The sequence below is a fragment of the Onychostruthus taczanowskii genome, unplaced genomic scaffold, assembly GCF_017590055.1.
Source record: "Onychostruthus taczanowskii isolate IOZ18803 unplaced genomic scaffold, ASM1759005v1 scaffold1, whole genome shotgun sequence".
NCBI classification, from domain to species: Eukaryota; Metazoa; Chordata; class Aves; order Passeriformes; family Passeridae; genus Onychostruthus; species Onychostruthus taczanowskii.
Genome location: NW_024496525.1, coordinates 11,618,153 through 11,645,682, shown reverse-complemented (window position 1 = coordinate 11,645,682; position 27,530 = coordinate 11,618,153). Strand labels below are relative to the sequence as shown.

At 34.0% G+C, this 27,530-nt stretch overlaps 1 protein-coding gene across 1 annotated transcript in view; it reads right to left on the bottom strand.

Annotated features, from left to right (window-relative positions):
- Positions 1-27,530, bottom strand: part of DPH6 (diphthamine biosynthesis 6) — a 191,350-nt gene that overhangs the window by 125,887 nt on the left and 37,933 nt on the right. Inside the window, exons 4-7 of the mRNA XM_041397884.1 lie at positions 25,849-25,922; positions 23,620-23,738; positions 9,902-9,963; positions 3,729-3,823 (exon numbers count right to left, since the gene is read on the bottom strand). Coding sequence (XP_041253818.1) covers positions 3,729-3,823; positions 9,902-9,963; positions 23,620-23,738; positions 25,849-25,922 — 350 coding nt within the window. The remainder of the gene's footprint in view (positions 1-3,728; positions 3,824-9,901; positions 9,964-23,619; positions 23,739-25,848; positions 25,923-27,530) is intronic.

Genomic DNA, 27,530 nt, shown 5'->3' with positions numbered 1-27,530 from the left:
AATTAAATAAAATTTTATAATTTTGCTTTTAACTCCAAACTTAGAATTACAAGCCTAAACACAGAGCTAATAGTAAGATATAGAAAGGAAAATGGTATTTAAAATGTGACAATTTACTTTCCGAAAGATCAAACTATCCTGCATTCCATGAACAAACAGGCCTTTATCACAAGAGTAGATATTAGATGGTACTCTTATAGATGAGAAATAGATCTTTAAAATTTCAAGAAACGTTGATTAATTGTACTTTAAGTACCAGCATGAGAAGGACAGGAAATGCTTGGTAATTTCCAACACTGAGAGTGAGAAAGCTGACAACTAGATTAAAATAGACTACCTGGGAAAACCAGATAAACCCCAATCAGACTCTTGTTCAATATTTTGGTTGTAAGATTTTGCTTTCACTACTAGATATTGTTTATTTTCAAATATATGTTTCACTCAATCTGTCATGCTTCCTTTGTGAGGTACATTTTTGAATGAAGACAGAGAAGAATGGCAAGAATTCAACTTAACATTCAGAAGTAAAATTTGTCATACAGTCTGACATTGAAGAGACTCCCACTTCTCCATAGCAAGGAACATTCAAGGTTGTATTTTATTTTTTCCTGAGCCAGCATATTTTTATATTTTGCAAGGATATACTGTAGAAACATATCCTGCCAAGCTTGAGAGGGCAAAAATCACTGACCAGTGAAAACACTACCTGCAAATAGTGTTATAAATGACAGGCATACTAGATCTTCTCCTGTTTTAGGTTTATGTGGCAATGTTTTGGTTGCAGGGGTTAGTGTTCAGCGGTGGTCTCTATGATGTGAGACCAAGGGATGCTGAACTCATCAGCAACATTGGTGGTGTCTCAGTGATAACATATTTTAAAACTATGCTGCAACAGGAGTGAGAAAAACATGGTAGTGACAGCCCTGCAGACACCAAAGTCAGTGAAGGAGTGAGCAGAGCACTTCAAATGCCAGAACAGATTCTATGTAGCCTGTGGAAAATACCGTGGTGAAGCAGGTTGCTGCCCTGCAGGCCAGGAAGGAGACATCAGAGCAGATACACAAACTGAGTCTGTGCAGAAACCCACACAGAAGCAGTTTTTCTGACAGGACTGAGCCCCATGGAAAACCCATGAGGAACAGTCTGTTCCTGAAGGACCATGCCCCATGGAAAGCACTTGCACTGGAGCAGTTCTTGAAGAACTTGCCTGGTGGGAAGGACACACATTGTAACAGTTCATGAAGGAGCCATGGAAAAGACCCAAGCACGAGCAGGGGAAAAGTGTGAAGGGAAGGGGGCAGCAAAGACTGTTACGAGCTGACCGTTTCATTCTCCACCTCCTTGCACTGCTCATTGGGGAGGATGTAGAAAAGTCAGGAATGATGAAGTGAAGTTAAGCCTGGTGAGAAGGTATATTTGCTTCCCACTATGCTACTTTAAAAAAATTATTTATTAAATTTGGCAATAAATTACATTAATTTTCCCCAAATTGAATGTGGTTTCCCATTACAGTAATTGGTAAGCCATCACATTGCTCTCTTCTTGACCTACAAATCTTTTCATCTTATTTTCTCTCCCTCTCTTCCTAAAGAGGGAGAGTGAGAACAGCTTGGTGAGAACTTGGCAGCCACCCAAGATTAATCCATCATACCTGTGTTGAAGGCAAAAGTATTCTTTAATGTCTTCCTTAGAAACTTTTAACTCAGGAGATGTTTTGGAGTTGTTCAGAATTTAGGGATCTTGAAAATCCTGACAGGTTTTAACCTCTAAATTGCAATGCTTACAACACCATTTAAGCCTTAAAAATTGCGTCAGGATTTAGTCCTGCTTTAGGAATGGTAATCCCAAATTCAGTGCCCGCACTGAAACTCTCCAAAACCACACACTTCTCTCTTTCACTGCCCCCTGACCCTGTTTTCCCCTCCCCATGGGTGGGATGGAGTTGAGAATTGGAGGCAGGAAAGGCCAAGATCATGGGTTCAGATAAGAACAATTTACTGGAAGCAGCAGTGAGATAAGAAAATGAACAATATCAGTACAATATTAATAACAAAAGAATACAATGTGAGTGATTCACATTCAAAAACACTCATTGAGAACCCTGCTACAATGAACAATACAGATGGCTCCCCCCTGCCAGGTTTTTTCAACAGGGAGGAACACTCCTCTCTCAGAGAGAGAGGGAGAGAGTTCCTGAGTGCCTTTCCCCCAACCCTGGGGGGTCCTAGGGCAGTGTAGTGAGGTCCTATCAAATAACATTAGTGTCCTCGGCAAGGCCGCCTCCCAGCTATTGCAAAACTCTAAACCCGGCCTAGCTGAAACCAGGAGACATGTATACCTGAACCATATATATCTAAACATTTGGAAACTCTACAAGCAGAGTAGAGATGATTACAAAGTCTGGTTAGATTCAGTGTATATGAAAAGCAAGAATACAAAGTAGAAAAAAATTCATAACTTATTTAAAGAAGAAACTATAGAATATTTTTCTTGTGAAGTTCATACAGTTAAACTCATTGAAGAAGTGTTCAAAAGTCCACTGTGCCACATATTTATTATTAAATATTCACTAATTTAAATATTTATGTATTTTTTGTGCTTTTATTTTTCACTTTTATTACTTGGAGTATTACCAAGAGAAATAAAGACTCTTATTACTCAGCCATACCACCTCTGCTTCAGCTTTTCCTAGTCACTTGAACTGTCTTTATATCACTGATAACCAGATATACTTTTAGAATATATTACAATATATTCCTACTTAAACTGGTCTTTGGTTGATCCCAAACCAAGGGCATAATCAACCAGTATTTCAGTGGACATCTGCCAAGATTAGCTGCCAATGCTTTAACCACTTTGTCTATTGATCTCCTCCCAAATGCCGTGCAATGAAATGGAGCTAACAGTTCTTGGTTCTCTATTCCTTACACAGACAGATCCAAGTCTTAAAGAAAAGTGAAACAAATGGACCTGCACCATGAAAGCATTACTCATGCCTATATGCTCCATAATCTGGACCTGCACTAAGATGACTGAGAATCAATCACCAGTACATGATTACTGGTCTGTTTACTTGCTTCAGAAAAAGAACAGCAGTTAAAATATTTTACTTGAAGCAGCCAGGCCCAGCTACTTAACAGACTTATAAGAAACAACACACAAGTATTTTGCACAGCTCACTACACAGATTTTAGCTATTAATGTCAAAGGAATAAACTATTCAGTGTAATTGAGATGGATTCATACAAAATTTGTATTTAAAATACCCTCTAGTAATTGAAGAAAAGTGTTTATTGTTATCATTCTAAGCTACTAAACTTACACACACATATAAACAGTTAATGGAACCCACAGGCTACTGAAGTGGCACTTTATCAAATTTAGCTGTAATGAAAGATAAATATTACAGGCAATTCACACTTCATGAAAGGATAAAAGTGTCAGTGTATAGGTACCAGTTTTACTGCAGGCCATAATCAGCAAGTAAACGAAAGTGCAAATGTCTAAAAAGTTTATAGCCCTCTATGAACGCCTCATCATGTCAGGTATTGATTTAGGTTTCCAGATAACTTTGCCAGTGTTAAATAACATGAGTGTCTGTGAACTTAAAGAACGTTTTACCTCTGCAGATGCCATGTGTAACCTCTTACCACCTCTAGCTGTCTCAGACTAAACTTTAAGATGCTCCCATTGTTTTAATATAATATATAGAAGAAACTGTTCCTTACACAACTATTTTCTTCTTAAACAGAGGGCAGTCCAGAGTGAACGTTTCATATTCTCCTCCTTCTCCACAAACATGGACTCCATATTTTTCAGAGAGCTATCAAGAAAGAGAAATTTAAACATGTAAGTATTACACTAAAGAAGTTTATTAAACACATTTTGCTGAAAATGTCAAAACCAGTACATACTAGTTGCTAGCTGGGGTTAAGCCACATGTTCTTTCTAAAAGCCTACACATTACAAAGCTGAAAAAACCCAATCATCATACAGTCAGGTCTTGATTTCTTTGTGTGCCTCTTACAGTGATTAAAATTACCAATGTGTTATATTTTAAGCAGAACTGGCACTGTAATATTTAGATTAACAAACTGATTCCTGGTTCCTCTTTCTCAGTGGCCATGAAAGCTGGTTCAGACTCCCATACTTGTCTTTCTTTAGCATGTCTATTTCACTTGGAGGAGAAACTTTTACTGATTCAACACAAGGAGTAGCACTTCACATAGAAGTATATACCATGAACACATTTTTTGATGAGAGATTCAGAATCTGTATTCTATGTTTAGGTAAATATTCTTTCAAAAAAATCTAACAAAACAAATGAGAATTTCATAAGTCAAAAGCAAAAAGCTAAAGCAAGATCTAAAGAGAAACACGTTGTTTCTTTCATAAATTGTACTTAATATACTTTCTAAATCAACATATATTTATGAATATTCCTGAAGCTTCGGATATCTCACTCAAATACATAACTAGATAAAAACTGAAGCATTCAAAATATGAGACATGACTATCTTAATTAATTCCTGCTTTACAAATGAGCAGCTGTGGAGCATGAACTGAAGTTCTTTTGCTGGAGTAAGGAGTGCATAACTGCTCAGTGGCTCACTCTACTACTGTTTCAATGTACTGTATTGATAGACAGTAATCAAGCACCAGATCTGAGCATGGGGACACCCTCTCTTTGTCTTCAGCAGAAATTCATGTCCCCAGCAGCAGATTATATCACCTTCTAAAGTTCACTGCAGTGATTCAAGTCAAGCCCTGTCCAGGTTTTTTAACATTAAACAAGTACTAACATTCTGCTTTAAGTGACTCGTAAGAACTTGAACTACAGTCCTTAACTCCATTGCAAACACTAATGTTACTTTTGGGAATATTTATTTAACCCCTTTATGCCTTTCCTTAGAGGAACAGAAGCCCACCCATGATGCTTCTGCAGTCAAAGTAGAAATACAGTTCTCCAGAACATCAGAGGGCTAGAAAAAGTCTGTCTGGAGGCTAGAAAATATTCCAAATCTGCTGCTTCTTTTGAGGCAAATATAAGACTGTGATATTTATACATCGTAGATTACATTTTTATATGGTCACTAGAATATTTGTGCAGCAAGTCTATTACATATATGCAAATGATACGGTATTTTTATTGTTGAAGCTGAATGTAGTTCATGTTACTTTACAGTTCTCTTTCAAAGCTTCTTACTTAAAAACTTCAAAGAGTGTTTATAACTTTGGTTACTTAAACCAAAGGCCTGAATCATCTTCAGCCATTATTTCACAGAAAAGGAAAATGCTCTGAGAAAACAATACCTTGGTAATGTTCTATGTGAATAATTAGTTGTGTGCTGCTATAAAATCAAAATCTCTTTTGGAGCATGTTTGAAACATTTTTTCAGTATCTTGTTATGAGAGTTATTTTTAATTTTCCCTTTCACATTCCCTTTCAAAGAAAAGGAGCAAAAGAGAACCTTTAATCAAGTGCTCATTAAAAAATTACACTCCTGACATAAAAGAGAACTCCATCTGTCAACAATGGCAACAAGGTTTCTATAGGACAAATACATCAGGGATAATTAATGTTGATGCAACAAGAATGGACAACCTACAAAACAGTTAGTCAAAACCTTTTATTCTTACTCTATTTGAAAAAAAAAAAAAAAAAACAAACCAAAACAAAAAACCCTAAAGAAAACTATTAAAAATTGAAAGAGAGAAAACCAGAAAAGATCTTTCTAACTGCAACCTTTCCACAGTGAAAACATGGAGTGACTGTTTACAAATCACTTTCAAAATTGGTAGCTCTGCTTGTAAACAGTGTCTAGAATAATTATTGGCAATTAACATTGAATACTCAGAAAATCTAAGACTATTTCCTATCTTTGTTGTGAGAAATTCTCATTTTCAATGTCACTGGCTTCAACATCATTCTTGACACCAATTATACAAGGTGCTAAAGGGTTTTCAGTTCTCACAAATGTCAACAGGACCAAAAGATATTTAGCAGCTCATAGAACAGATCCTTAACGTTCATTTAACAAAGTCAGTAATATTTTTCAAATGTCATCAATGGCATGAGAATTTTGCCTGTTAATAATTTAGAATATTATCATTATTTGAGGACCTATTATTTGGGTTTGCAAATTGGATGCTACATTAATAATAATAGAATAGAATGGACTCTTAAGTTTTATGACTGCTAAATCTGCCTTCTAGTACAGATGAGCCAGGAAACTGCAAATTCACAAGTTGAACAATATTAATTGCAAGTAATACAAGTCCACTTCAAATTCCAAAAGCAATCTATGATTAAACCATCTTCCAGGCTACACAAAGTTCATCTTAAGTACCCAATGAGATATAGAACATACATATAAGTGAGATACAAATAAATGACCAGTCCAAACATTACCTAAAGAGCAGTCTCTTCCTACCACCTTGGGAATGAAACACAAGGAATAAAGCTTCCTTCTTTAACTTTCATAATCAAAGATAAATATTTGAATTCAAGTACTTCCTTTTTCAAGTGAAGACTTTGTTCCCAGACAGAAATTGTAAGACTTAATAAACTCTTTACATTTACAGAAATGCTCTTTACATCAGGATGTTCTCATCAAGTTTTGAGGCAAGCATACAAATAAACATTTTCCTATTGCTTATTGGCAGAGCAGAATTACAGACAAATATAACATTAATGTCCATTTGCCATTCTATTAACAAATTCAAAGGACAGTGGGATCACAACCTGAGACATAAGTTGACAGAAAATTCTTTAGTGTAAAAAGCTGAGACTTCTGTTACAGAGGAAATATTGGGACATGAAAGTAATGTAATAATTTAGCAATTATCTAGCAACCATTCCTCAAAGACTAATCAAAGACCTATCAATTAGAAAAAAATATTAATTCAAAAACTTTCCTTTCTGCAGTGCTGATGTCCTGAGCCAGTAATAGCCAGCCCTGCTGAAACTATGGCAGATCATGCAGATTATCATTGCACTCCTAAGTTCAACATTCTGAAAGTAATGTGAAAAAAAAAATTGCAAAAAAGCTTTTCCCACTCACTAGTCCTCCATTTTTCTACTGCTACTGCAGAAAAAAACAACTTACCTTTATGTCAGTAATTATTATAATTTCAAAGTAACTTAGAAGACTGAAAAATTAGGATAATATGTTTTCAAAATCAAATAACTGAGTGGAGGAAATCAGGGCTGGATTGTGGATTTATTTGTTGGGGATTTTTTCTAACCACCACTCTTATAATGCCTCAACCAGAAATTTTTTGCTAAAAGGAGAATGACTAGTTCATGCTTATTTCTTATATATCCAAAAGACAAATTCTAACAGGTGTATTATAGCAATACAAGTTAATTTTGGTCTCATTGACAGTTCCTTAATGTAAATGTTTCCAAAAAAAAAAAAAAAAAAAAGAAGTGAGTGAGTTCTATTTCCAGATCAGTAGTACAAGTCCCAAATTACTCAACAGATATGACATTTTGTGGCTCTTTCTGGGCACTGAAATTATTTAGATATCAAGTGATTTTCAACAGAACTGAAGAACATAGAGAACATTACTTTATTAATTCCAAACAATTGCAAACTGCAAAAACTCACAAACTTGCATATCACACTAGGAAAAATGCTGTAATGAAATACCCTCCACCTAGCAGAATAAACGACTATGGTAATGTAACATCAGATGTCACCACAGAACTCAAAAAACAATTCCAAACAACAGGAAAAAACTATATTAGCAAAAAAAAACCCAACAAGAAAAACAAATTTACTGTAAAATTTGAAATTTTTGGTTAGATAATAGAGTAGAAATCAAAAATCATGTGTGTATAAAGCCATGGCAGTTTTGGATATGTACAGTGTTAAACATTAAATCATTGTGGTGTTTTATATGGTATGGTCAGAATATTAAATTTTATGTCTCTTCCTTACTGGAAACTGTGAACTCCTTGTTTTCATATTCTGTCTGCCAGAACTTCTGATGCTGAAAACTTCACTAGTTTGTAAAAGAGTATTTTTCACATCGTAAGTATTTTTCTTCTGTTTATAGTTAATGATTTGGTTTTATAAGGCCTTAAAGCCAACTATGTATCTAGTAAAAAGAAGTATTTGTAATGGCTTTGACTTTCCTAGCATACATATGCACAAGCAACAGCCAAATGAACAAATTATCAGTTGTGTAGTCTTCCCTACAATGACCTGACAAGCACTGGAAGAAGTGCCAGAGTGCCCTATTTGTACATTTTAGGCAGTCACTGCTTTGTTTATTGCTGTATTAATAAAAGATAAAATAATCAAATGTGGGTTTTGAGAAGTGTTAAACCATAACAGTAATAATTTCAGTGAAACTACATAAGTAAGAATCACTTTAATTAAGATATCAAACCTGATGACGAATATATGCAATTCACAAAAAATACCAGGTACTTTTGGATTTCATAGTTTATTATTTTCTTTTTAAAATGAATAATGGTGAAATCAAATGCCCAAGAATACTTCTTATTAGCACAATTAAAATTGCAATACTTGCTGCTACAGTTTTAAAGAAATCAAGACTGATTCAACTGAGGTGAGTAGTTATCCAGCTGCAACCCCACTGAGGCTGCAACCTGAATTTTGATTACAGAAGCTTTCTGTGAATGCAGAATGTTGAGATGATTTTAAGAGATACGTGAAACAAGACTTACAAAAAAAGGTAATGAATGGGATTGTACACCAACTGGTTTACATAGCAGATGGCCAGGAAGGAGGGGGGGAAGATTTCTGGGCAGATTCTCCAGGTCTGAAGCAACAAATCTCAAGTTAAGAACAGACCAATACCATCTCTTCAGGTAAGGTTATTTGAATGTTATGTACCTCAATTATTTCTTGCCAGCTTTCCCAAGTAGCAATTACCTATCTTCTCCTCTCCTTGTAAATAACTTTAAAAAAGGAGTTAAACATAAGATATAATTACTATGTAACTCCTCTATCTTTCAGTAGGAAAAGAGTTTTTAAAGTTCTAGTTACTTTTTCTTTCTCTTCTGCATGTTAGCCACACCCTTAAGTGTTCCAAAACAAACTACTTATGAAGCTAGGTTGACCAGTAATTTTGTGGACATTTAGACAGCCTACACTGAAAGCTACATCAAGATCCTTTTAAGAGACATGCAATCACTGTGGGTATCTAACAGGCTCAAGAACAAGGAATTGTGGTAAACTGGTATTGTCACAGACAATACATGAAAACACAATTTCAGAACTTATTCTTAAAGTTTACTTAGCTTGATGTTTGATGCTTCTACATCAAACTTGAAGAAGCCTCAAGTACAAAATCTGGTCTTTTGTCTTTTCCGTAGTTGAATTATTTTTCTTTAAATAAATCTACTAGCTCTGCCAACAAGCATTATCCTGGTATGAGGACACACAGTCCTTTGCACAGAATCAAATACATCCTCAAGAATACATCTCTTACTCAATTTTTAAAGGCCCCACTGTATGCAGTCAGATTGTATAAATGGTAGGAAACCTGCAAATAGGAATCTTCGGGGAAGTTTTGTATCACCTATGACTTTGCCACTACTATTTCTTGCTGTGAAAGTCTCTAATGTACAATTATTTAGCTGTATCATACTGATACACCAGTTAGTGTTCCTGCAATATTGAGGTTTCATGCCTTTAGTTTGTTTTAAAGATGGTGACACCATTTGTGAACTATGTCAAGAAATAATGTTTTTTGATAAGAAAAGTGCTTAGCAAAGGCTTATATTCTGTGTACAAAGCTAAGCTTTGGGTTAACACCTAATTTATGAAAATAATTTTTATTAAGTTAATTTTACTGAATTTCTGCCTGTGTTTCTTTTTAACTGCAAGTTTAACTATATGAATATCCTTTAAGTTATACTCACCTCCAGAAGAGCAGGCTGCATTTCACCTATAGTTTTTCCTAGATGTTTATCTGGATCTAAACCTGCAAAAAAACCCCAAAAATATGTAAAAATATTTCTTATGAAGTATTATTATGACATCAAGAAATGTCTAATTTTTTTTCTTCTTAAAAAATATTACATCTCCCTTAGAAACTCCACATTATCTAAAATAATTACTATCCTAAAGAAAATACACTGAGTCAGAATTTTCCCTAATCTTTGGGCAAATATTTTCCAGTTTTATGGAAAAACAAAGCTAGTTACCATTTCACTACATGTCAAGTGGAAAAGCTATTGTATCTCTTTCTTAGAAATTCCACTAACCAGTGAAGTAAACACACAAGTCCATGGTAATAAAAATACTACAAGGATACTACCTCTTTAAGTCAGAAGTTACCTTTGTAGATACTTATGGAATTAAAATATAATTTAATGTTTTTATACTTCCTGCAACTGGAAGAGACACCGGCTTATAATGAAAAGTTCTTTTGCCAAATCCCATTCTTAGTGTATTCTATGCAACTATAAAATGTAAGATTAAAAAGGATGGAGATATAAAGAAAACTCAGCCTTACAGAACGTACTAAATGTTGCACCTTTAGATCCATCACAAAATATTCTGTATTATGTCTACATTTTGATTTATTTTTCTTTGTAAAAAAAGTAAGCCCTATTAACACTTGATAGCAGCTCTGATTTGGTCCTCTGTATTCCTGTTTCAACTTCTTGACTTTTTAATTTTGGCCAGCTCATGGCATTTAACAGTCACTTGTCAGGATAAACCAAGTAACTGGCAAAAATGAGCAGTGGGATAAAATAATCCAGGAACAACTGTTTCAAAAGCTGACATCTTCAACCAAGTAAATATGCTAGTTGGATTTGATATAAAGTTGTCAAAAGGTCTTACCATATGAAGCAAATGAGAAAAAACAAAATTATAACTCCTGAAACTGAAGGAACGTTGTGAAATTTTCAGTTATCCCATTTTTTACTACTCCTAGTTATTGTGGTTTGGGCTCCTTTTTGTACTGATACAATACTTGTCTATTTTTTCCTACTCTACTGCTTCATAATAGGTATCATTACAGAGCTGCCACCAAAATTACTCCATTCAGAAGCAATTTCTAAAATATGTACCTTGCAAAGCACTTTAGATTGTTGATGATGAAAGCTGTTATATAAATGTACAGTACACTATTATATAAAGTCATTGCTGAGTTAAAATAGCTAATATGTGTCTTAATTTTTACAATCATGATCTTGGTATATTTAAATTCCTGTGAAACTAAAACAAGTTAGAGTGAATGAGATTTCACAACACTATGAAAGTTTTTAAATATTTCATTGAAGTACATTAAAAATTCCCTTATGATGTGGGGGAATGCTTTTAAACTGCTTAATAATTAAAGTTTAAAAAGACTGAGGTTTTTTCCGCATTCTATTCCTTTTTTGTATTGGTTTATTGCTTTTTTTTTAACACACTAAAAATGTATGTGCTAGATATATGATCATAATTTATTCTTGTGGAAATAGTTTTCAAATATATTAATTCAATTTCAATAGTTAAATGGTTCTGGTGATCTCTTCCAACTTACATCAGCTTAGCATTTTGTCCCTGATTATAATGGGATAGGTATTAGGCCAAACAAGCAATTTCTCTTGACGTAAATGAAAGAGTACTGCATTACAGTATAATTTCACACATTTATAGTAACATTCTTCCTTTAATATAATTACTTTGCTAAGATAAGCAACCTTTGTCTCCTTGATAAAAACAGATTGATTTCCTCTAAATTTAAACCAAGGGATACATTACAAACATATGAGAAGGGAAGAAGTTCTCAGAACCAGACACACTGACATATCACTTCTTTCACAAGGTTCTCTTTGGTAATATGGACATATATTCTGTGCAGTAATGAATGCAAATCAATAATTTAAAAGAAACCATAATACAAATACTTTATGAAATACAAATAAATTGCCTATGTATACACTATGGGTAAACTCTTTAGTGATATCCCACATGTACATAAAAATCTGTGAAGTGCATGTATCCTTCCTGTATCTCAGCAGAATTCTATTTTTGGACAGCTTGCATTTATTTAGAAACATAGTACTTTTAGCTTCCAACAGGTTAATATTGTGAGTGAATAGAGACTGTCTGGAAAAGGCATCAGAAAGCAATGCAACTTTCAATTTGCAGAACAGTAATCCACATCTCCAATCTCTTCTGCTGTGCATGCATCGATGAAGCTGTATGTCTGTTGCTACAATTCGTATAATAAAGTATCTGGAACTATTCTTACAAAATAGCTTTTTTAAATCTGTACTTCTATTTGGTACACTTTATTGATTCAGATTCTTAAAATGGCTTAGACTAATGAGAAGAATAATGTATTGTAAATTCTTAGTACCACATCCTCCAAATTTATCCTCAGTGGAACTAGATGTGAAGGAAGCTGAATGGATGGATAAACCAACAAAAAGGTCCAGGGCCTGGATGACTCTATGTAGAATTAAAAAATTAATTAGGAAGGGAACTATAATTTGCAGGACTGACATCTATTTTATTTAACTTACATGTATCAATGGGGGGCAATTAGAATTCAATTAAAATATTAACTTTTATTACTTCCCTGACTGACCTTGAAGTTAATGCCTGTTTTATTTAATTGCATCATCTATGAATAAATGTTAACCCTAGAATGTTATGGCCCATTATTTTCAATGCATTTTTAACTCCCCAACTGAACTGCATTCATCAACTTATTATGTGCGTCCAAGAGAGCAAATGGGGGTTTATTTCTCTGAGATAGACTAGTATATGATAACAGAAACACCTCAAAAATTTGATAATGCTGTTTTTGACAGTGTTCAGTAAAAATAATTACGCTTTCAATTCCAGTTTTGTAGTCTAGTTTGACTGTAAATCAGTAAGCAATAGCACAAATGGTATAATCACTTCAAAGTAATTGCTACTCCATCTGTAATTTCTGATAAATCCACTGACAGGAGCAGAACTCCTTCCTGCAGATATCAAGAGTGGTTGCAGAATGCTCTTATGCACAGCCACAAGACAAGTGTAGAGAGCTGCAGCAATGTCAAGAGATTGGGGCAGAAATTCATGGCTTTGTCCTGTGGTGAAAAAAAGAACACTACTAAAAGGCATTTCACTACTGTTGCAAAGGAACCATATTTTAAATAGCTCACTTTGTACATAAGTATTAGTGTAGCATGAAACCCTCACCTGAGGGGCAACTACCTGATATTACTTGCATTTATCAAGACCATTAGAAATCCAAGTTACATTTTCATGGCATTGCATTCAGTTAAAAAATCCACATTCTAAAGCCTTATCTGACTAACAAGAACATGTTTTATATATGCTCAGAATTTTAAAATCATCTGGATTCTTAAGAAAGTCTTTTAAAATAAAAAAAAAATCTATTTTCTCTTCTTAGTAAAATTTCAAATAGATAAAAATAAATCATAATTACCAGTTTCAAGAAATATTGGTATATAAAGGTCTTCTGAAAGTTGCATTGAACCAAACTCTAAGCCATAATATATGAACATATTGTAAAAGAATCATAACCACACACATCAATAAAGCATGAGTTAACCATTATGTGTAGTTAAAATAGGGGGGAAAAAAACCCAGCCTTTCCTCACTAATCAACCCTACAATTCAAAAACTTGTTACTCAGAGAATTCTTCCATAAAATAATGTAAAAACAAATCTCCAAAATTGATACTATCATATTCTTCTTGAAATATCATATTCATAGGATTAGGATAGGCTTTTGGAGGAAAAAAAAAAAACAAACACCTATTTTAAAGTTACAAGAATATGAAGCTTCCTTTTTTCCCCCGAATTCTTAAGAAGTAATATTGAGAAGAGTAGTAACTGCCTTCACTATGAATGCAAGGGACTAAGACTTAACTTCTGATGATGTAGGCCTGTGTAATCTGCAACAAAGTTTCTGGAGAGATCCTAATCAGCTGCTCACCAAGAGTAGAATTATTTAGAATTTTGAATAAGAAAAGAGCCAATAAAAGACTTTGGTTTTCTGGAACCAAAACTAGTTTCTTCTCAATCTCTTTAGCATAAAGAAAACAGGGTTAACAATAAGATGATAGGACCTGTAAGGTAAAGAAATACATATAGAAAGCAAAAGAGTATAAAGGATAAAGCAACCCCCATCTTAGAACTGGAACAGAGAAAATAGGACTATTTTTGAAGACAAATTCTATTTAAACTTTATTTTAACTGTGTCTTTTTTTTTTTCTTTTTCTAAGTTAACAATACAAAGTCAGTGATTTTCAAAAGGAGGGTCAACACTATTCTTTACACGGTACAGAATACAGGAGAATGTTTCTAGTAACACAGGAAAAGCCTGTACACAACAGCATAAGCTAGCAACATAAGCTTACTAGGTAGGAGTGCAGGAATGTGTTATAACCTTCAACAACGAGAAATGCACATGCCACACAGATATTCTTGAACAGTAAATCTATACCTTAAGTTGCCTTGAGGTAAATTATTCCTGTTGTCATATTTAGCTTTCATTTCTGTTAAGAGCTGGGAAGTGAACTTTTTGTCTGATAGCATAATTTGACAGGTTCATTCTTAACTTCCTCAAAAACTTTCACACAGGAAAGGCTGTGTTAACAATGGTGAACTGGATGGATTCCTTGGATTTTCTTTTCCAAAAAAAATAAAAGTTGTAGAAACTGCTTAATTTCTGTATAAAATTAATGAAAAGTGCAATAAATAATTGGTATTACTGCACCTCTAAAAGATTTGAGATGAATATACTTCTAATTTATTTTATGAAAGAGGAAAATTCATGTGACTTGATTATGCTTCTATTTCTCCTTTTCCCTCACTCTTTTTCTTTTTTTTTTCTTTCTTCTGTTTTTTTCTGGTATGTGTTAATTTATCCAGTGTGGGAATTGTAGGGGGATAGAACTTGTAGACATACTGTCGATATAGTAACTCTTTTCAAGCTAAGTGATACTAAGTGATAAAGTTAAAAGACATTAATCCCAAAGTGGTTCTAGCATATGTTTTCAGTGCAGTTTAATTGGGATCTCAGTTTATCTTCCTTCTTGAACATTCTTCAAGAATGTTCTAAACTAGGTTAGTATGATGTCATAAAATTTTAGAATTCTGAGAGGTAAGAGGATCTAAAACTTTTTATTGAAGTAATATTATCTATAATCGCTTGTGGTTTTTTTTAAACATCAAAGATGTTTGTGTTCCAGTTAAATCTAGGATTCAAAGCAATTTAGCTCTGTCATTTCAAGAACAGAATCCTCAAAAAATCTTTGAAGAAATTTTGTACTATTTTATCAGATAACAAGGCAACATTTCCAATCAGATTATTTTACAGAATCCAACCTCCCTTCTTACACAGGGTCATCCTTGAGCATGTGGCACAGGTTTGTGTCCAGACAGCTCTTGAACATCTCCAGTGAGAGAGATTTCACAACATCTCTGGACAATCTGTTCCAGTGCTTGGTCATTCACGCAGTAAAGAACTACTGCTCGGTACCACTGAGAGAGAAGAGCCTGCGTCTATTCTCTTTCTTCTCCCACTTCAGATACATATACTGAGATGAATTAGTCATCTCTTCTTGAGACTGAACAGGCCCAGATCCCTCAGCCTTTCCTCATAAGAGAGATATTCCCATCCTTAATCATCTTTGTCACCCTTCACTGGACCTGCTCCAGTAGCTCCCTGTCACGTCCTGAGGAGCCCAGAACAGGACACAGCACTCCAGGTCAGGCCTCACCAGGGCAGAACAGGACAGGATCCCCTCCCTCAACCTGCTGCCAATGCTCTTCCCAATGCATCCTAGGACAACACAGGCCTTCTTGCCCACAAGGAAACACTGTTGGCTCATGGACAGCTTCTTGTCCACCAGGACCCCCAGGTCCTTTTCCACAGAGCTGCTTTCCAGCAGCTTAGCACTCAGCCTGTGCTGGTGCATGGAATTATTCCTCCCCATGTACAGCACCCTGCATTTGCCCTTGTAGAATTTCAGAAGGTTCTTCTCTAAAATGTTGGTAATTTGAAGAAGATTGTGGAAGGATTGTATAATTGCTGAAAAATAGCATTAAACTACTTTTAATCAAATGTAGCAAATGGATCATTTAATTTAAAGTAGTGACTGAGTCAACTTTTCTCAGGACTTTTAATGGGCCTAAAAAACTTAAATCCAAAGTTATTAAGGTTTCAGTTCATACAGGCACATATGTATGCCTTTCCTGATACAAATTTTTTGCATAGAATATCTTAAGAGCATTGTTTGCTTATTACTCTATTTAATTCAAATGTTCAACTGATCTAGCATCACATGAATACAAATGTGAGTTAATAAAAAGATATGTGCTATTTTGTCCCTGTTATAGAATTCTGGTATTTCATGCTCTGAACAGTTCTAGTAAACTTTGTAAAAAATAATTGAAATTTCATTGTGTGGAACAGAAAGGGGTGTGGTGCAAGTGGAAAAATTTGTGTCATTTTCATTAAATCCATGCCCATGCAGACAAGTTATAAACTTTTTAAAAAGTCACAATCCCCAAGTGGATCAACAGAGGTTTCTGACAGCAAAGATCAATAGATCTGCTGCAAAAGGGTAAAAGGCCAGAGCAGAAATAAAGGATCCATACAAGAAGTCCAGCAAAACGTCAACTCATAGTGACCTGAAAAGCAAACATCTATGGTTCTAACTAAACAGATATGTCTTTAAAGGTTTGTGTTTATGTCCTGCTTCAGCACGTAAGTCTGTAAAGTAAATGGGGATCTAGAACTTAAATTGTATCAAACATTAAAGAACAGCAAGTATATATTCTAGTATTAAAAATATACTACTTCTACCTCTTGATTTTCATATTGTTAAGATTATTTCTGCTTTTGACATCTCTTATTAAGTTCTCTTTCTTCCACTATTTTTCAGCTCCAAGTTCTAACTATTCTTCTGTCTTTTTCACTATAGCCCATACTTCCTTTCCTGTTTCACTTGAAATGCCTAATAGTGCGCTCTTAGCCTACTGCTTCCATTTAAATTTTCCTTTAGATGATGTGATCTCCCCAAACTGCAAAGTGATCTTTCCACTCTTAAGCCATCTCTGTCCTACTTTGTCTGTCTGTGACATCTCCTTAACAGCACTCAATAATATCAGTTTTCAACTCCTTTTCTGTTTTCAGGCACATTCTCATACTCTTCTAACTCCTGTTATCTTTTATGACAACAACAACCCTCCCTTTTCCAGTGTATAGGCTCACAGTTAGTGAAGAGGGAATCTTATTTCTCTCTAACTTGTTTCTAAACTGACTTATGCAAAATCTCATTTCTTCCTTTTCTGTAACACAATTTATTTTCAAACATTTCTTTGTACTTTATATATGCGCTAAAATGTCTTTCTGAAACTTCTTCTTACACTGGTAACAAAGTATCAATCATTCATATACAAATATCAAGGCAAGTACCATTCTAAATGCAAAGATTATTTTCTCATCTTATTTTCCTAAACTTTCAACTATGAATCAAACTTTTTCTTTAAGTCCATTACTAGTTCTCTTTTCTCTTCCTAATTTCCTTTGCATCACATCTTAAATCCCAAGCTAATTTTTTTTTTTTTTTTTTTTTACTTTCAGTCTTGCATACAATTTCCATTTATCTGTGCTGATCTTTTCCTCTATGAAACTTTTCCACCAGGAAAAAAATGGCCTGAGATAAAATGGCCCTCTGTTTTCATAAGTGTTTCCAAGTCTCTTCATGTAACGTCTAGAGAACAAACAGGTGTGCTGTCTTTTTAATTTTTGTATCATAAATAACATGAATTATGGAGATAAATGGGATGGTAGACAAATATATTAGGGAACAAGCCTAGAGAAAAAGTGTCAAATGCACTTAAACTCTAAAGGGCCAACTAAGTTTCAGAAGATTTGTTTGAAAATTCAGTCCCAACACCATATGCTAGCTAGGAAACAAGGGAAAGGGGGAAAAGGCTAATAAGAACATCTTTCCCAAAGTACATCATAGGTAATTTATCAAATTTATAATCTGAAAAAACTACAATTAATTAAAAGTGATCATATGTGTAAACAAGATAATACTTCAACAATGCACAAGGATAATTTTTCTAATAAAAATTTAAGGCTAGTTTTAGAATACATTATCACTATCAGAATAGACAAGCATTAAAATCTGACAGGACTTGAAAAATACTATCAGTCATTTTATCTTTTACTTCAAATTATGATAAACAGAATAAGTGTTCAAAAAACAAGTAAAGTGTTTCAAAGTAGATGTGGCACTTTGCAATATGATTTAGTGGTTATAATGCTATTGAAGGTAGGACTTGATGACCTCAGAGATGTTCTCCAGCCTTAGTCGTTCTATGATTCTACGTGCTTTTCATATTAATAAAACAGAGTGTTTTCAAGAGAAAATGTTGTGAAGACTGTCATAGATTCTACTACAGCTCTAGCATCTGGTAGCTGCACAAGGAAGAAAGCAATGGAATGATCACCTGTAAATAAGCTGAACCAGCCAAGAATAATATAAATGTTTAATTTACTTAGCAATAAGCAAGTAAACAATCCTTACTGTACAATACATAAGAAAGCAACTGGGTTCTCATATTGATTTAATAACAAAATGTTATTAAATTCCTTCTGTAATGTTTGTGAATGGTCTGAGAATTTTAAAAAAATATTTGGAGGAAGCAAGTATCATACCCTGTGATAACAAGGTCCTTCAATTTCCTCAAAATTACCTTAAAATTGCTCAGTACTAAAAACACATTTTCAAAGAACACTGTTCCTCTCCATTACACAAATTATGTGCTCAGACAAAACTCACAACCAACAATGTTAGTTCAGGATATGATCTTCCATTGCAGCCAACTTATAGAAAGGTTAGTAATAACCCTTGCGTTGAAATAGAGCTCTGCCCTCCATGCAGCTGTGGTTTCTACAGAGCAAGTTCCCCATGCCCACAAAAAATCAGATCTTGCTGATCTTTCCCAAATATATGTGTTTTCCCAAATATACGTGAAAAAAAAAAAAATGTGGCTGATATGCTGCCACAAAAACACTGGAGCTCTTACCGGGGCAGAAGCAAGCACAGACTTGTGGTTTAGAAGAGTCAGCTAGAAGTGGGATGGAAAGATTGATCTTTTGGCAGCAACTTACTATTAGATCAGTTTATCTGTGCACTAAATTACACCCTTCAGAGCTTAACCAGGAACTGTGTGGCACTAGGTCTTTTTTAATGTAGCTCTCTACATGTAAATCTTACCCCTGTGAAAAGTAATATAAGTATGGCTATCAATTTCATTCAGTTAGGATTTCACTTCTATACACTAGATACAAATAAACAGCAACACAGACATCTAGGTGGCTGGGTTTAAACAATAGATTCATTATACAAAGAAGCAATATTCTCTCTATTTCAATCAAAAACTCATATACAAAAACATACACATCCCTCAGCATCACATCACGATAGTGGATTCCATGAATAGCAGGAGTATACCAATTTTCTAGACCATGGGAAGCAAGCAACAATATCTTCTCACACCAAAGGAGGTTCATGTTAAATATACTTCCTACAGACAGCTCGTTTTAGTGAAGGAACTTGGGATTTCCAAGACAGGAATCCCAAGTCAGAAGACTTGAGATGGCACTGGCTCCCTAAGGACTCATTACTCCATTGGGAAATAGCCTGCATAAGTAACTAAGGCCCACACACTTCAAAATTTGGGTTTCTACAGACCCTGCAATTTTAACTCTACCCATGGCTGGGAACGTGGGATGCCTATAGGCATTCATAGCAGCTGGACCTACAAGGTAAAGAACGCAGTCATGAAATAAAAGAGCTCCACTTCTTATGCAGACTGATCAGCCCTGATTCAAAGTTTCAGCTTTTATTATTGTTCAGCAGTTGAACAGTGCTACAGTATCATTTCTGTCCTGCAGTCCAAAGAGCAGCTAGAACTTAGAAACATAATTTAATCATTTCATCAGAGTTTTTCTTTTTCAAATTAATGTTTCAATTATCTGATCACATAATAACAATGTGGATTTTTTCAGGTATTAAATTACATAATTAAGGATTAGTTTACTATAACCAAACTGGGAAGAAGCTGCAATGTATAAAACAAATAAATGCATATTAATCCCCTAAAAGATAGGAATTTGAGTTTATATTCTAATTTTGACAGAAACATTGAAGAAGCTATTTCACACAACCCTGCATTCTCAAGGCAACAGTGTGCACTTAGGAAAGCTTACTCAGTATAAATACTACTTTTGAAACATCAAGAAAATCTAGAAACATTGTGGAAAAAAACTACTTTAACTGCATGACAAAATCAACTTCAGGTATACCCTCATATATATGAGATATGAAATTTGTCATATCTTAAAAAGTATAGAGGTGCTTAAGTTTTAGTGTCAATACCTAAAAAGATTTAGGTATTGACAACTACAGAAGTACACTAAAAGTAAATAAACTTGAACATCAAGTTTTACTAAGGATCATATTGTAAGAAACTCAAAAGATTTCTTCCAAATGTAACACTCCACTCTCCCTCACTTCCACATATGTATTACACCTTGTACTGCAGTAGAAACAATTTGCTCTAGAATGAGGCTCAGTAAAGACCAGAACATAAAGTTACCAAGATTTAAAGTTGAATCTGTTATATGCATACTCTGCAAGTTAATTAGTATTAGTTAATCTGGAAAACACAACCAAAAAGGAAGAGAGATCAAAAAGGAAAGAGATCAAAAATGCATCTTCTTATTGTGTTACAATAGTTACACAATTGTTCTACTACACAGTGATATATTTCAATGTATCACATGAGCAAGGGATATTACTGGAATTTCAGGCACACATAGGTTAAAAACAATCGGTAACACCTTAGATTTTAGCTGATACTGAGTAACCTATTTCTGAATTTCTGGATTTCCACTGAATAGGGGTATATTTCAAAGATAAAAGTATGATGTATCATACAGGCATCTTTAGCAGCAAGAAAATGGCACTGAAGATAAATATTCAGAAGTAGCTTTTATACATATATATAGTGCTCAGGTTTGCTGCTAGATCATGGAATATTTTTCTCTCATCATTAAAGCTTTTGAAATACACTCTAAAGGAATGAAGGCTGATCTACTTATAGATCAACAGAAGGCATGTGAAAAAGGTTGCTAACAATACTTTTTTTGCATATAAGTGAGAGCAATTGGCATCCCATCTGGAAAACTACACTACTCTGAGATAGAAAACTCTTGCCACTGGCAAGGTTTATGGTATTAATTTGTAATGGTGGATTTAGGGAAATGTACTAAACTAATGCTCATTTACTTGCATAATTATGTGTTTTCTACATAAAACGACAGGCTTTTACCTTGTCAATACCGGCACTGAGTTAATGGAAAACAGGACAAGGCGGGTGTACAAGTTTGCCAGTGCTGATGAATGTCAAGCTCAGTTTACAGATTTGCTTCTTGCATTAACAACTGTACAACGTATCACCTAATGCATTACCCCTCAGACTCTTAAATCTGTTATTTTAAATATTTTCACTACAGTTTAGCTTTGATTATTAATCTAAAAGGCAAAAAGTTAAACTGTATCTTATCTTCTTTGCCACTTGATATGTTAAACAGCCTTCATACCTTAAATCCACTTTAATAAGGCATGCAATTATTAAAGCATTACAGAATGGCCCCAGAGCACAAAAGCTCCATTAAATTTGCTTACATCTAATTACGTCTGCCTGAGGCAGGTGAGAAATTGACTCTGATAAGATCTTTCTTTTACCTGTAGCCAAAAAAAATAAAAAGGAAAAATAACTCGGAGTGATTTTCTATCTAATTGCTATCTACAAGTATTTATGGTATTCGCTCTTCCAATGAATAGCCCACAAAGCACTCTTTGTGCACTAACCAGTGCACTTTAAGTTTTTTTAAGACCGTAGAATACAAAAGACAAGCTTATCTTGCTGCAGGCATGACAGGTCATCAATGATGTCTATTTGGGAAATACTTTTATCTATTATTTAAATAATATATTTTCTTTAAAAAAGTAATTCTGATGTGAAAAAACATGTTACATATGCAAATGTACAAATGTGGACTTAATTTTTTTCTACATGCCAGTATAAGCAACGAACACATTCTGTTTTATGGAAATATAACATAAATATATAAATATACTTTACATGGCCTGAAAACAATTATTTTAGAAACTTTTCTTTTCCCCTAATTTAAAACCAAGTGTTTTGTAGTAGAAAACATGGTATTCAATTCCTATATATTTGTAAAAGACCTCCCAAAATTCAGGAAAATGCAGATAAATTACATTGCTTGTTACCTGTAAATGAATGAGGGCATGTGGCATTTCTAATCATTCTAATCCTGCTCTCAGCCCTAGCAGATCCTACAGAACAATAGAGCCAGACCATCATAATGACAATGTAAAATCTAGTTAGAAACTATACCAGATAAAGAGGAAGAAATAAATAATTTTTTAAAAATAATTAATTTTTTAAAAATAATTTAATCCATCCAGTCTAAATTTGAATTGTAATTCAAATCTTGGTTAAATAAAGAAGGAGAAATTACTTTATTACAAAACATTATTTGAGAGAAATAGAGATTAGGTATTTGATGGGAAACTTGCCCAGGTAAACCAGGAACTGGACTTCTAATGAAAGATTATGCAACACTATTTTCCAAATATCCATCTTTAACCACTGATGCCACTTGTATGACACAAACCACTGTTTGCTACAGCGGACCACAAGTTTATAGTCAACCCCAAAAGAAAAGGTCCTTTGGTCACATTTTATGCCCAAAAACTTATTTGTTACTCTGAAAGAGAAAACTGCTTAGGGGCCTGAAATCAATATATTGTATTATTTACATGTTTCTCATGCACTCCTTAGACTTTTAGAGCACATCATTCCATAAGCCTTCTTATAAAACTTAATTTGACCTTACCTTTACATTCAAGCAATAAACAGATAGGTTAACTTTCATATTGATTTGCTTCAAGTTTTATAACTTCATTTTATATACCTGATAATGAACAGACATTGATTTTCTGGTATGCTAAGCAACTACATTTTAAATATAAAAAAAAAAAAGAGGCAATGATGAATTTTTTCTGTTTGTTTTTATGATTTACCAACTCCAAGTCTGCTGTCAAGACAAAATATTTTGGCCTCATAATTATATCTTGTTTGATAATAACTTGATGTATTTCTATTAAAACTTTCACGGTTGCTTATAATATTGTCTAGTCACAAGCCTGTATCATCTATAAATGACAATACTGTGAACTACTGAATTATACATGCATCTTTACTGCAAATCAAAACCAAACCAGAACAAAAAAAATATGAACGGAATTTAATGACTATGTTAGGAAGAACTGCTTTTCAGCTTTTCCATGTCTCCTTTAAGAATGAATTGCATCCTGTTAAATTAATTATTCAGACATCACGACTGGTATTAAGCCATTTTTTATAATTTGCTTGATATTAACATTTCATATCTTAAAACGTGCAATGAAAGTTCTGTTTTCTATTTTCCTCTGTTATTTTGTGGATTTGTCCATGGGAAATTTCAGTAGACAATATTGCTCAGAATCTGAATACATACCAAATGCTGCCACTTTTATGATTATGGCTTGAATGTTAGATGATATCATTTCTTTAAGCAGTATTTCCTGGTTCCAGTGCCAGAGGTAAGCTAAAGGCTGAAGATTAAGCCTTCTGCAACTTAAAAACAAACAAAAAATTGGATAAAGCCAAGTATAATGCTTTTACACAGTATTATTAATGTAAAATTAAGGAAAATTTCTTTTCCAAACCTGAAATAATTTTTCTTCTAAAATTTCAATTGCAACACTTTACTATTCATATACTTCATTATAAACATTAAGTTTAATATATACTTAAAAAAAATAAACTTGTTCTGACTATGATTCATCTACATAAGACGTAACTTACTGAGGTAAAAAGATCTGCACAGGAATGTTAAGTCAAGCCATTACAAAATGTGTTCCTAAACCTTTTGGGATGCAAAAGCAATTAGCACCTTAGGAAGTCATCTCTTCTGTGAACACAGTTAAGGACAAAGTTACTGCTCTGTGATAAATGTGGCACATGTCACTAGTATAATATGCTGAATTTGTTGCTGTGATTTGGATCAACACCCAAGGAAAAGAATAATTCAGGAAAATATATATAGCTTGTGATACAAATTAACAACTTGTTACTGTAAAGTTAATAATTTGTTTTGATACATATCATATATAGACAGCATTTGATACACAGCATTTGATTGTTTATCAAATTAGAGAATCACGAATTTGTATTATTGATAGGTAACATTTCTGTAAATTGTCAAGAATCATCAGTTGGTGATTAAATGTATAAGGTCTCTGAAAAACTTAAACATTTAACTATGGGACTTCAGAGTCTTTAAGATTTACATTTACTTGTCAATCATCATGTTTTTCCTAACACATGGTCTTTCTCACATATATGGGCATTCCTCCCTATGATGGATAGACCCGCTAGTATGATTGGGAAGACTATATAGTTAAATGTATGTTTAATGTTGATATATAAATGCATAGTTAGCATCCATATAATCTGACTGGTTTTCTTATTACTTTGATATGCTTTAACAGAGCACTAAGTTTTGTAATAGAACTATTTAGCAGCTCTAAACGTAAAGCAGTTACTTACATGCCTAAATTCAGCTAAAAAATTAGCTGAGTTAATTGGGATGGCTCATATGAAACAACCTTATTGCAAGGGTTAAATCTACAGATCAATTGAAGTATTTTACTTTACAAGCTCAGAAATAATCATGTCTGTTTGAAATACTGTGATTTCCTGTCAATCTCTTAGCTGTGGTAAAGACACAAACCAATCAGCAAAAACTATCTTTTTTTTTACCTACTGACATATGAGGCAATTATTAAAATGTTTAAGTATAAAGGAAAAGAAAAAGGAGTTAATTCTGACTGCAATTTATCTATGTAAACTGTAAAGAAAACAAATGTGCTCTGTAACTTGCTGACATGAGCTGAGTTGGCATAGCATTAATTTCACCGTTCTTACAGCTCATAAAGGATTCCAGATACTTGCTTTCATCATCAACAAATCATTAATGAAATCATGAAACTATAATTAATTTTTGACACAAGGTGGTTTTGCATTTCATCAGATGTATACAGTGAAGATCTCTTTTCAGATCAAATATGGCGTACATAACAGACAAAACTACCATTCCATAATGCTCTTTTTAAATTAAGACTCTTAAAAGAATCACAATTTATATAGACATTTGCTCACAATAGGAATGACAAATGGAAGCTCCTGATTAATAACAAATTTTCAATTTAAGGAATTAAGTGAAGATGTGCTCAGAAAGATTCTCTTCTATCTAATTCCTTATAACAAATCACAGAATGTTCCTCTATATCAAAACACTGGTGAAAAACAGAGGGACTTGACCACAACACTGTCGTCATTGGAACTGAGTGTGCTTCCTGTTGAAATCAAAGAACTGAACCTACTCAACTAGTTTCATACCAAATCTCTGAGTATTTTCAACAGATGAAGAGAGATCTGAAGAGCAGTCAAAAACTCTGGTATAGTTTCGACTTGATTTTTACTAATGAACACATGGTTTCAGAGGGGAAAAAAGGAAGAAAAATAAAAGAAAAAAGAAATACCTATATTAATGAATAGAATGAATTTGGTATGAAAATAGAACATGAGAAATCAGACAACTGTCTCTGCTTTAAATTTGAGTTAGAAAACAGACAAGTACTCTCCAGAATGTGTATTCTGAAAAAGATTAGTATTTTCTTACACATCTTCCACTCGAACTCTCTGGTAGTCAGAAAGAATGGCTCCCACAGATACACCCTCAACTCCTTCTTTCTCCTGAAAAAAGACATGGAATATCAATGACACTGTATATTATGTTTTAAGCTGCAGAGATTCGGTATCTCTACTTGCAGAATCAACCAATAATAATTATTTTTTCTGTGTCCAGCATATGGAACAGAATAGGCTGGAATGCAGTTCTTCCACAGAAGGGAGCAGCTCAGCTGACCTACTACATGGTTATTACTCTACTGCAGTCTACTTGACTCAAGTACCATTATAGAAAAGAAATAACCGAGGTAGCTGGAAAGTATCAGGTGTACCAGATTATCCTGAGGTTTTCCAGATATCCCGAAAATTCCTTTCAGCTTCCAGCTAGTCCACCTACAAATAATTACCAGCAACATACATCATACAATTAACTCAATTGTTAGAATTTTTCATGGTACACAGCACAAAAGAGTGTGAGATGACTCTTTTTATCTTGACACTAGAACAAGAAAACTCACAGGAAACTTACTCAACATCACCTTTTAAAAATTCTGCTATAAAAAAAAGGTTTTCCAAGACACATTTTCTCTGTTTCATTTAAATTACCTAAGCCAACAAATGGCACTTTATTTTTTCTTGTAAACCCACTGAGAATGTAACATTTCGAAATGCACATAGTTCCAGTATTTTGTGAGATCTTGCATTTTTAAATTGTTTGAGTCCCAGTCAACATGCTGAACTTTCTTTTTCTAAATTTTGCTCCATTTAGACTTCGGTAAAAGTTGTTTTCCTCTTTTAATCAAGGTTGAACATAACTACACACCATTATTTACTTTCTGGACCTGTTCCCAATCCTGTGAAGTTTGCGGCAAGATTTTACAACAAAATTTTTAGTTATATACCTGTTGATGCATCCTGTCCCTGCCTTTCTCTTTTGGCCTACTCTATGATCTCAGAAGTCCTGCTAAGCTTTGGCCAAGCAAGCTGAGCAGTCAAGTGCTCAGAATGGGGAGAATGGGAGAATTAGTTAATATACCTAAATTCAGTGAAATGGAATGAATTCAATCCCCCTATTTTGTCCAGTTCAACCAATGAGGGCTGGAGTGGCACAAATTCAAGAAATAAGAAGATTTGGAAGGAAGAAGAATGGAGCATGAGGTAGAGCAGAAAAAAACTAGGTTCTAACAACGTTCATAAACTCCCCAACTGGACAAAGTTTATACAAAGCCTTGTCCCACAGTATATTCAGCTCAGCAGATGAAGCATGCAAAGAGTACTAAGTAAAAGCCACTTCTTCTCTGGACTTATTCTTCGGTATTGAAAGAGTTATTGGACACCTTGCAAACAGACAGCCTTTTGTTTGACTAAGAGTTGATCATGGTTAGCAGAGAATCCATCCCGGGATCAATAGTGCCGTCACTTTTAATGTGCAATCTGATCAGGTTTGGTACCATTAAAAGCATGTTCACAAAACTGCACTCTGCAAGGGTAAACCAAGCTGACATCTGCAGGCAAATATCAGGAATCAGCACTGAACTCAAAAGCTGAGGAAGTGAATTTGGGAAAATTCAGAAGGAAAGATGTTACATCCTGTATCATATAAAAAGTAACAGATAACAGAAAAAACATCTGAGGAAAGTCAATATGAAAAGGTGTTTTTTTCTTGGGTTGAGT